Source organism: Salmo salar, chromosome 23 (assembly GCF_965601325.2).
Source record: "Salmo salar chromosome 23, fSalSal1, whole genome shotgun sequence".
NCBI lineage: Eukaryota > Metazoa > Chordata > Actinopteri > Salmoniformes > Salmonidae > Salmo > Salmo salar.
In genome coordinates, this window is record NC_138313.1 from 7,800,611 (window position 1) to 7,812,456 (window position 11,846).

At 43.1% G+C, this 11,846-nt stretch overlaps 1 protein-coding gene across 3 annotated transcripts in view; it reads right to left on the reverse strand.

Moving 5' to 3' along the window:
* Positions 1 to 11,846, reverse strand: part of LOC106584012 (phosphatidylinositol 3-kinase regulatory subunit gamma) — a 324,331-nt gene that overhangs the window by 26,642 nt on the left and 285,843 nt on the right. Inside the window, exon 1 of one of the 3 annotated variants that reach the window (XM_014168766.3) lies at positions 5,017 to 5,207. The exons of the other annotated variants lie outside the window; for them this stretch is intronic. Coding sequence (XP_014024241.1) covers positions 5,017 to 5,050 — 34 coding nt within the window. The 5' untranslated portion in view covers positions 5,051 to 5,207. Of the gene's footprint in view, positions 1 to 5,016; positions 5,208 to 11,846 lie in introns of those variants that run through there. 3 annotated transcript variants of the gene reach the window in all.

Sequence of the window (11,846 nt, forward strand, 5' to 3'; positions counted from 1 at the left end):
GAACAAAAATAAAAGTATGCTTCGACATGTATGAGGTGTACTGATATGACAGTGGACCCGAAGCTTGTAGGAAACAGTCTTCCTTTCCTGTCATTCCTCCTTTCTTCACCTCTACTTCTGGCCTGAGTTCATTCCTTCATCCCCCCCATCCCTCAGGCTTAGATTATGTCGCAATCGGCTATACTGGCCATGCTTCTCCTCCCTCCCATTCAGCATTGTGTTAATAATTTACCAAGAAGAGACCTCCCTCCACAGTATTTGGAATCTAGAGATTCTGTGAGAATACTAATTGGAGGATAAGTAGCAGGAAGCAGAGCTGGGCTGGCTAGATCCCACTCACCCCAGCTAACAGTAGAGAGAGGTACATACATACATACATACATACATACATACATACATACATACATACATACATACATACATACATACATACATAGACAGACAGGTCTAGGCTGCTAGTAGAGGGACCTTGAGGGTCAGGGAGGGGTGAGATACGGAGTAGAAGGTAAGGGCGAGACATGCCACATGCCAGGTGCAGCAGAGAAAAAAAGTGTAATAACTTTGCTAGCTTTAGAGGAAAATAACCCTCACCCCCCTCCCTTTGCCTCCTCTAGCCCAACAGCAGCTACAGTGTTCATACGAAAAACCCCAAGCCAAGCATAACTAACCTGCCCCTGACCCAGACACCCTACTCAGCACCCACAACCACACACATAGACAGAAACACGCGTGCACACGCGCACACACACACACACACACACACGTGAGTATATGTGTAGCACACGCGTGTGTTTCATCTTTCATTCAGGGGTCTCCACTGGCTCTCTGGCGGGCCTCTAGAATGTTCTGTCCCTCTCTAGAACATTCAGGGCTGCTCTGGGAACCCACACACACCAGGGAGAGAAGGTGACATCATGACAGGCAGTCAGGGGAATCCCATAACTACACTACGAGGGGGTAGTCCAACCAGACAACCAGGCCAGTCAGAGACAGACACCCAATCCCCCAGAGTCATCCAGGACACATTTATTGACATAACCATTACTCAATGTCCCCATGATAGTAACATCACTCACTGTCTGTCCCCATGCTGTACAGTAGGAGTGACAGAGAGTCACATGTACTGAACTACTGAATTAGCTATGCATGAGGGGTGTCAATAAAGGGAATTAGAACATGTGACAGACATACAGCATAGGAAATAGTTCTTAGTAAAAGAGGTTCCAGTTGGAGCAGACTGAGTACAATATTTACTTCTCTCCAGCAGTACAGAGCTAGGGGAATATAAAACAGTGTCTGGAACACTACTGAAAACCAGTTCCTTCAGTTGGGTTGGCAGTTGGTCCACGTTGGTCCACGGGGGCACGCACAAACACACATACATACATACGCACACACGCAGGGTTGAGGAGTAATGGATTACATGTAATTACGTTAGCAGTAAAATTATTGTAATCAGATTACAGATACTTAAAAAAAAAAAAAATGGACGATTAATTAAAAATTCAGAAAGGATGTTTGCGCAAAAATTATTTGGCATTCAAATCAGCATAAAAAAGGCTTTATTTTTGGTTTGTTCCACCTGAGGGAGTCTGACCACAAATCAAAGACCACTATGATGACACACCAAATGCATTTGATGGATTGTGGGAAAAGAGCAGGAATAGGCTTTTGTAGGCTTTAGTCCAAGCTATGTCTACCAATGGTGCGTCTGTTGTCGGCATCCAAAAATGATTCAACTTGAATAAACGCTTGGAGGTAAGGACATTTTACATTTTCATTTTAGTCATTTAGCAGGCTCTTTTTTTTTTTTTTTTTATGTTTGGAGGACAAAAAAGAAACTTTGTTTGTACAGCTTTTCTACAGACAACACTTTTTTTTCCCTACTTAGCAGAGGCTCTTATCCAGAGCAACTTAACAGAAGCCTTGTTCAAGGGCACATAGACAGATTATTCAGCTAGTCAGCTCTGGGATTTGAACCAGCTTCATTCCAGTTACTAGCCCAACACCATTAACCACTAGGCTACCTGCCGCACAACAGCAGTGGTGTAGCCTATGGGTGATACAGAAATCACTTTGATGTGAATCACACTGCCGCTCTCTCGTTTAGCTATTTGCGCCTTACGGGTTGTGGATGGCTCTTCACAAATGTATATGTGTATTTTAAAGAAGTTTATACTGCCTATCGATCATTGTTTTCGTGACCAGGGTGTATTCATTAAGGGAAATGTTTACCGTTTAAGAACCAAACAGAAGCAAACAGAGCAAATCGAAAGTTTCTATTAGACAAATTCAGGTAGGTCCCACCTCGTTTCGTTCAGTTTGTTTCAGTTTAAGAAACAGCCATTCTGTTGCAAAATGTAATGAATATGTCCCCAGTAGACAGCCAGTGAGCTTATAAAATGTGCTCTTGCAACAGCTGCATAGTGTGGATCCCAGCCTATGGCGTAAAAGCTTGAGGGAGTTTCTCCCTTCCTCCATACAGTCAACAAGTTTAATTTAAGAAGACCACGAGTGGGGCTTTTATTGCTCAATTGAATTTGTGCAATAACAAAAAAAAATCCAAACTTGCGCACTTTTGATAGTCTTAAACAGTCTTAAACAGCTGCAAATTATTGAGGTATCAGTATCAACAACAAAAATAGTAGGCGTTTAGCAAATGCAGCATATGGCATACATTTTTCACATGCAAAAAGCACTTTTTGGTAGGGCTCAAAGCATGTCATTCCGAGAGCAGCATTTTTTTCCCAACTCAATGCAATGAGCCCAATCGGTCCGCCATGACAACAAAATCATAATCAACAGAGTAGGGTAACTAGTCCTTCGTTTTTTGGTTACGGGCAGATAAAAAACATTCGGCTAATCTATACTTTCAAGTCCTATTCTTGAAGATAAAGGAGTACTAAATTAATTGGAATGACTGGAAATCTGACACTGTTTTTTCAATGTAAAGAGGTAGCCTAATCGCATTATTTTCTGTAGTAGAAAGCAATGGATTAGAAGAAGCCTACATAACCAACCCATAAAGTCAAATGCAGCATCCATTGATGGCCAGCTATGTAAACTCTAACATTGATTCATCCTGCAATAGATGACGTTCAATTAGTAATATTCATTTTTGTCTTCTAATGACTCTTACGCAAATTGACTTTTATTGGGATGAGTTTTGTCCTTGAGGCAGAACTGAGCGATTTACGCCAGATGGGCCAGCTGCAAAGTCAAAATTAGCTATATTGTAAAAATGTATGAAAATAGAAATTAGCTTTTTGGTCTTCATTTAAGGTTATAGTAAGGCATTAGAGTTAGCAGTGTGGTTAGGGTTAAGTTTAAAATCAGATTTTATGACTTTGTGGCTGTGCTAGCTAGTTACCACTCTGCACAGCTGCCTCTAGAACAAGATTCATGACGAAAAACACTAACCTGCACTAATCGAAAAGTAACTGAAAGTAATCCGATTACATTACTGAGTTTGGGTAATCCAAAATAAATGTTACTGATTACAATTGTGGACAGGTAACTAGTAACTGTAACAGATTACATTTGGAAAGTAACCTACCCAGCCCTGCGCCACACACACACGCACACACGCACACACGGTGAGCCAGCCAGGCAGTCCAGGAGCTCCTCTCCTCTTCCCTGTGGGGTGAGCCATCTCCACCAGTGAGAGAGAGCCAGGGGCGGACCTGCCTGCCTAACTCTCCTCCTCCTCCTTTCTTTCCTCTCCTGTCCTCCCTCCACCCTCTCCTTGCAGGTGCACACACACTCCTTTCACTCTCTCTCTCTCACAGCACACAGGGGAAAGAGCCAGGAAGCCACAGGAGGAAGAGAGCAGAATTGGGGCCAAGTGAAAATGAAATCCCTGGCTAGCTAGCAACCTCCAGCCCCCTTCCCTTCCAGGACCTGTGTGTGTGTGTGTCTGTATGTGTGTATTCATCCCCACTTTATCATTAACAGATTCATTTAACATCCGACTGGCTGAAAGATCTGTCCTGCACCCTTCACCCTCAGTCGAGCCCCCCTCTATGACACACACAACAGCTCGATCAGAGCCAGTTCCAAAGAGCACATTATGCAGCTTGCATAGGACACAGGGTCAGCCTCAGGCACAACTCTCTCTGTGTGTGTGTGTGTGTGTGTGTGTGTGTGTGTGTGTGTGTGTGTGTGTGTGTGTGTGTGTGTGTGTGTGTGTGTGTGTGTGTGTGTGTGTGTGCGTGCGCGTGTGCACGTGTGTGGTGTGTGGCAGCTGTTTGGTTCAGAAGCAGGAGCATGTTAACCAGAGTGTGTCGGGCGCCAGCAGAGTGGTATTAACACTGCCGCCCCACAGCAACCCTTCACACACACACCTCGGTGAGATGTAGATGACTGTCTGAGAACTTTAAGTAAAACCATAAATAAGTCAAATCATAATTGACAAGTAAAAAAGTAAAATAAACAAACATTTGCACCGTTGTGCAAAGTTACAGAATGGAATAAAAGTAGCAGAACAGAGTACAATCCAATAAAAACTTCATTATTTATTTTTTGGGGAGGGCGTAAGCCCCAGAGTGTGTAAGCGGAGCAGAGGGTCTTTTCCACACACACACACACACACGCACACACCTCCCACAGAGGGACAAAGACCCTCAGGAATGAACACACACACACACAGTGTATACATCAGTCTGTCTTTTAAGCTGTTCAACACATGTAGTCCTGCAGACTCAGTCCACACGGCCGGCCTGCCAGCCTACCCCCGGGCCCCTCAATCCTGTCACACACACATAAGCCCTCATTCCAGTCCTGTCCAGTCGCAGTCGGCACTTTGCTTCACACTCACACACACACACACGGACCCACAGACGGAAGCACAAACGCACAAAAGGGACACGGGCCAACTGACAAGAAAAGAAAGAAAGGGGAGGAGGACTGAGAGAAAAAAAGAAAGAAAGAAAGAAAGAAAGAAAGAAAGAAAGAAAGAAAGAAAGAAAGAAAGAAAGAAAGAAGAAAAAAGGAAAGAAAGCTGGTGCTGGGTCTTACCTTCTTCCTCTGGTGGGGTCTGTGTGAGCTGCATTAGTCCTGTCAGCTGTCTCTTCCTTTCCCTTTCTCTGTGTGTCTGTCAGTCAGTCCCTCTCCTCTCTCTCTCTCTCTGTTCTAGCTCTCTTTCCTCCTCTGTCAGACTGGCGCTGCGAAACAAGCCCTGATCCTAAAATCAGACAGCTAGCTAATCTCTGAATGGAGACTTGATTTAGCCAATAAGAGCACAGCAGGGGGATAGGGGTGGACCCTGAGAGGGGGGGGCAGCAGAGAGAGAAAGAGAGCGCAAGAGAGACAGAGAGAGAGAGAGAGAGTTACACCCTCAGAGTATATAAATTATGTCAGGGACATGTTGAGGAAGAGAAAGAGAGAAAAAGAGAGAGGGTCAGGGAGAGAAAGAGAGAGAGGGTCAGGGAGAATGAGAGAGGTTCAGGAAGAGAAAGAGCACACAGAGCGTGTAAAGCCTCACTAAACCAGACACACTACACTCTCTTACACACACAAACACGGGATGTGACAAATGGACCATTTAAAAAAAGTTTAAACAGCTCTTTTTTCCATTAAAACTATAAGAAAGATGCATAAAATGTTCCCTTTCAAATGGTTAAGCATTGCACCTGTACTACGGTCCCGTGTGGCTCAGTTGGTAGAGCATGGTGTTTGCAACGCCAGGGTTGTGGGTTTGATTCCCATGGGGGACCAGTCTGGAGAAAAAAATGTATGAAATGTATGCATTCACTACTGTAAGTCGCTCTGGATAAGAGCGTCTGCTAAATGACTAAAATGTACTATTACTGAACCTCAATTACACCTCGCAAAGTATTTCCATACAGGACGTCGCTTGCCATTTTTCCAACAGTTAACGACGATGACGTAGTGGTAGAGCGTTGATTCCAAAGTAATTGATTCCTCGACTCTTTGCACGTTGACTACCGTCACCGAATCGAGTGCTAAGATTCGATTCTGCTAGGAATCGATTCCTAAGATTCAGTATTTTTGGAAATCCATCTTTCATAGCGAGCTAGCGAGGGACGGAGAGAGAAGGAAGGGGCACAGTACAGGCAGGTCGGCCACCAGGCAGACAGTCCGAACTGTTTTCTAGGCCTGTATCTCGCAATGGAATGCAGCATCTCGCAATTTCTTGGCTTGCAATGTCTCGGAACTTTAGAAAAGCAGGACCTACCATCAATGAATAGGCTAGGATATTCTACACGCAACAGAACGAAGACTGAATACACTAACATCGTTAGCGAAGAGAAAGAGCAGGGGTGTAATCATTAGTCCAAACAGTTGCGAAATGGAACATTTCTATTGGACAAATTCAGGTAGGTCCCTCCCCGTTTCATTCCATTTGCTTCCGTTTAACAAACGTTTTGCATCATAATCGGTGTAATGAATACGCCCCCAGGCGAGCCAGACCGAGGGAGAGAGAGGAGAGCGCAGGCAGAAAAAAACATGGTGCGCATCTTGCTAATCTGTCTTGCATGCCTCACAAATTCACCTAAAGTTCACCTCTTCCTCTCTTGTTTTATTTAAATTACACAACTTTCCACAGACCTTTATAGCCTATCATCCAGTTCGGCCAAAACGCGGAAAATAATGTTTTGTGATCGGTTTGGGATTTTTCCTAAAGTTAAGGATCCCAATTTCATAAAACGCCCCCACCCCCACACACACACCCTATGGCCAAAGCTGTGTCTGAATGGGAAAAGACAGGCATATTCTGCTCCCAGCCCAGTTTCCACAAGTCAGCCCTGACCAAGCTGAACACTTCGAACTCTAGTACTATTTATACATGTGAGGAGAGAAAGGGAGAGCGAAACAGAGTCAGAGAAACAGAAGGAGAATAGAGTGAAAGAAAGAAAGAGATTTGGGAGGGAGAGAGATGGGAGAAAAATGTTTATACTTAACAGATGTATGTGTTCTGGGGCTCTTACCAGCCTAACATGTGTCCAACGTGAATCTCAGAATATAATAGGAGGCAGAAAGAGAGAGAGAAAAAGAGAGGGGGGATTGGGAAGAGAGGGCAAGTTGCCTTTTATGCTTAGACACATTATGAATCCTTAGCTCTGCTTACATCTCTCCACGACAGACAGAATGAGAGAGAAAGGTTGTGTCTACACTTGACACTTGCATGCAGCTTCTGCTATCAGAATACGAAGATGGGTCGAGACGCACAAAAGTCGCTTTGTGGTCTGATTGTGTTCAGATCTGGCTGACCACTTCAGGATGTGGTCAGGGATGCATTGGGTGCCGATTTCTGAAAGCAACCAGGCTACCGAAAGCGCATACAGTGGCAGACGACATCAGTACTCCTCCCACAAGTCTCCAGAAAATGTGCGTTTTGGGTCCGAGAGGCACCTTTTTCATTATAACGTTGGAGGAAATACGTTCCTAGCGTGTGAGGAACGTGTTTGCTGGCCTCATAAATGTTAGCCAGCTAGCTAGTATTTCGAAGGATTTTTTTTGGGGGGGGGCTTGAGTTATGCTAACCCGTTTTCAGTCCCTTTAACGTCGCTTGCTGGCTAGCTACAGAAGTTAGCTGGCTAGTTAGCTACAGTAGTTAGCTACCGCCATCAGTTGTTGTGTTGTTATTATTATATTTAGCCTATTCCACCGTTTGTAGAATGCATACTGGCAATTGAATAGAGTGCGGGATAAGGGGAATCCAGACACACTGTTGACACAATATCTACATTTAAATGTAGGTGTTGATGCATGACACGTTCGGAATTCCATGATCAGAAATCTAGGATCAGAATACTAAAGCTGAATGAACTGTCAAGTTTAGACATGGCCGAAGAGAGAGACAGAGAATAAAGAGTAAGATAATAGTTGGACTGTACTCCTTACGGAAGAGAAAGTGTGTTTTAATGCGCAGAGGAAGAATCAACACAACCAACTCAGTCAGTCAGTCAGTCAGTCAGTCAGTCAGTCAGTCTGTCGTGCCTCACTACTGTAAGTGACTTATGTCATTGCCCCATATAGCATCATTCTAGCAGCAGGGGACAGAAATGTACTGGTGATTTTCCATTCAATGAAGAAGCTACCCAATTCTAGTGCTGCCCTGCAAACTCACACCCCATTACTGCACCTTACACACACACACACACACACACACACACAATGGGAGGGGAGTAGTCGTGTTGCCGTTGGGAACCGAGGTCAGCCCTCCCCTGGGGCAGCACTCCACCTGTGCTAATCACCCACGGCAACGGACACAAAGACACACACACACACACACACACGGAGCTGGCCCCCGGCGTTACATCCTAACTGTCACAGAGCCTCTCACATTTCAATTCCACTGTAAGAAATATATTAATGAACATCTGCACAACGCTCATCCCTTCTCTGTCGCTCTCTTCCTCCACCCCCACGGTGTCTCTCTTGCCTCCTCTCTATTTCTCTTTCTCTGCTGGGCCCAGGGTTGAGACCCCTAGGATCCCACAAAGTAAATCCCATGCCGAAATAACATCTAAAAACAGGAGTACATAAGAAGAGAGAAAAGCCCAGACAGGCAACCAAAAACATTGCGTATGTGTTCTGTAGGGGCCGAGCCCGAGCTGTGAGCTGGCATTGAGTGGAAGATAAGATGAATATGCGGTCTGATCACACACTGGTGAGCTCATACCCCCTGGAGAGAGAAGAGGAGGAGTAGAGAAGAAGAGCGGGGCTATTTTCTTCCACCTCCCCTAGACATACTGCCGCTATACGCCACTCTATACACCTACCGCCTGCCTGCGGTAACACAGCTAGGGTCCTTTCCGATAGCCCAAGGAGATGTTACACAGAAGCCAAACACACAACACAGTGCATCTTTCCCATTGAAACCTATTGTTTATACAAAGCTACTGTTTGTTTCATTCACTGTCTCCACTGACAATCCCTGGCTCAATGGAACAAGCTTGCTAACATAGGTGATCATATAATACAACTGATGTTGGTTGTTGTCACTCTGTAACAGCACCAACACACATAAAACACAAACATCAACCATTGACAGATTAATCACAGGAGGAGATGGCGATTACTTTTCCAACACCAGGGCACGTTTAGACATTGTTGTTTTGAAACAGATCTGGCAACATGATTAGTGTGACATTTTGGTTGTTTGCCAACTGGCTCATACATCTGGGTTTATATACAAAAGATGCACAGCGCTACTATCACCATTATACATGCATGGTAGTATTACTGTTATCTTTTCATAGATGGAGAGCCTACCCAGTGTGCATACAACATGATAAAGACATTTTTTTCTGGTTGGAACATCATATAACCAGATCACAACTAGATTAAAATGTCTTTTTCATGATGTCCAGGGTGGGAAATTAACTTTTTGGTCTACCAGCCACTGTGGTAGATTAAAAAAAATCTACCAGCCACTCACATTTTTTACCAGCCCAATTTTTTTTCTTAATAATTAAAGAAAAATTACAACAAAAAACGAAAAGTATGCTTTCTAATGTTTCAAAAACAAGAAATGTATTCGGAGTATGAAGTATTAGAGTATATTGATTAATTTAATTAGTGACCTGCGTCTTTTAACCAATGTATGTTAAAATAAATCATTTAGATAAAATAATAAAAACATAAATAGTTTCGCAACTGAACAAAGTTTTTGGTAGCAATCCATGCTCGATCAAGTGCAAACATTAGGTGAGACAAAAAATGTCAGCTAGCCCTTTAAGGGACGGGCCGTTACCGTGGTAATTTAGGCACTCGCTTGGCTGTGATGAAAAAAATCTTGACTGAGATGTCTTCCTAACAGCAGACAGTTGCGGCAAACTTAAACTAACATCATTGAAAAACAACCTAGCATGTGAACAAAACGATGTAACTGGCCAAGAAACACTAGGACAAAGTTCCACTTTAGTACATTTTCTTGAAAATTCGACCAACTTCTACATGTGGGTTTTGGATTTTTTTTTTTATTATCACTAAATGCTCTGTGTCACCACCCGACAACGTGGCTTGTGAAAATATACATTCTTACCCGCCAATTACAAAATCTACCCGTATTTGGAGGGTTTTCATTTCCAACCCTGATTATGTATTTTTTACATCTTGAAAAATACATCTTATTTTGGTTGAAATCTGATTGAACTACTGAACAGTTACCCAGTCAACATGCTGGGCTCAGGCCTATTCCATTTGAGACTCTGGGCATGGACTCGGACTCGGGGGGCTTCATACAGGCCGAGTTCTTCCCAAGTCCTGCAGAATCCTATTATACTATGGGCTCCGCCTAAATGGGCTCCGCCAAAAGTCCATTTCAGCATATCCTCAGGTCATACGTCATTACCACGCTAAAATTTGTGATAGTTTCTGCGGTCTTATAGCTATCAGAGATGGTCCCTAATTTAGAGAATCTCAGATGCTATAAATGCTTTGGATTTTACTACAGACTATGGGAATGTTTTTTGTAGTTGCAAAGTTGGAAAGTGCACATTCACTTCCATAACATTTGTTCCAGGTTACCAGCATGTAAGATAAACATACACAATAATACAGGATATACTTACAAAGAGTCACTGTCGTTAAAATGCAGTTAAACTGCAGTGCAATGAAATAATGTTTAATTAATTAATGATATCTGGTAGCATTCTACATGTGTTGGCTTCTAATGTTAATCTTTTGTCTGTGTAATTGCACTGTTTATTGAGCAGGGCATTTTCTTCTGTTCCACTGAATGCTATTTTGTTGTTCTATTATGACTAAGAACATTTGTTTTCAAAATTTAACAAAACACTTAGGCCTATACAGTGTCAAGAAAAAGTATGTGAACCCTTTGGAATTACCTGAATTTCTGCATAAATTGGTCATCAAATTTGATCTGATCTTCATCTAAGTCACAACAATAAGCAAACAGTGTGCTTAAACTAATAACACACAAATTATTGTATTTTTCTTGTCTATATTGAATACATAATTTAAACATTCACAGTGTAGGTTGGAAAAAGTATGTGAACCCCTAGACTAATGACTTCTCCAAAAGCTCATTTGAGTCAGTAGTCAGCTAACCTGGAGTCCAATCAATGAGACGAGATTGGAGATGTTGGTTTGAGCTGCCTTGCCCTATAAAAAACACTCACAAAATGTGAGTTTGCTAATCACAAGAAGCATTGCCTGATGTGAACCATGCCTCCAACAAAAGAGATCTCAGAAGACCTAAGATTAAGAATTGTTGGCTTGCTTAAAGCTGGAAAGGGTTACAAAAGTATCTCTAAAAGCCTTGATGTCCATCAGTCCACGGTAAGACAAATTGTCTATAAATGGAGAAAGTTCAGCACTGTTGCTACTCTCCCTAGAAGTAGCCGTCCTGCAAAGATGACTGCAAGAGCACAGCGCAAACTGCTCAGTGAGGTTAAGAAGAATCCTAGAGTGTCAGTTAAAGACTTACACACATCTCTGAAACATGCTAACATCTCTGTTGACGAGTCTGCGATACGTAAAACACTAAACAAGAATGGTGTTCATGGGAGGGCACCACGGAAGAAGCCACTGCTGTCAAAAAAAGACATTGCTGCACATCTGATGTTTGCAAAAGTGCACCTGGATGTTCCACAGCGCTACTGGCAAAATATTCTGTGGACAGATGAAACTACAGTTGAGTTTTTTGGTAGGAACACACAACACTATGTGTGGAGAAAAACAGCACACCAACATCAAAACCTCATCCCAACTGTAAAGTATGGTGGAGGGATCATCATGGTTTGGGGCTGCTTTGCTGCCTCAGGGCCTGGACAGCTTGCTATCATCAACAGAAAATGAATTCCCAAGTTATCAAGACATTTTGCAGGAGAATGTTAGGCTATCTGTCCACCAAT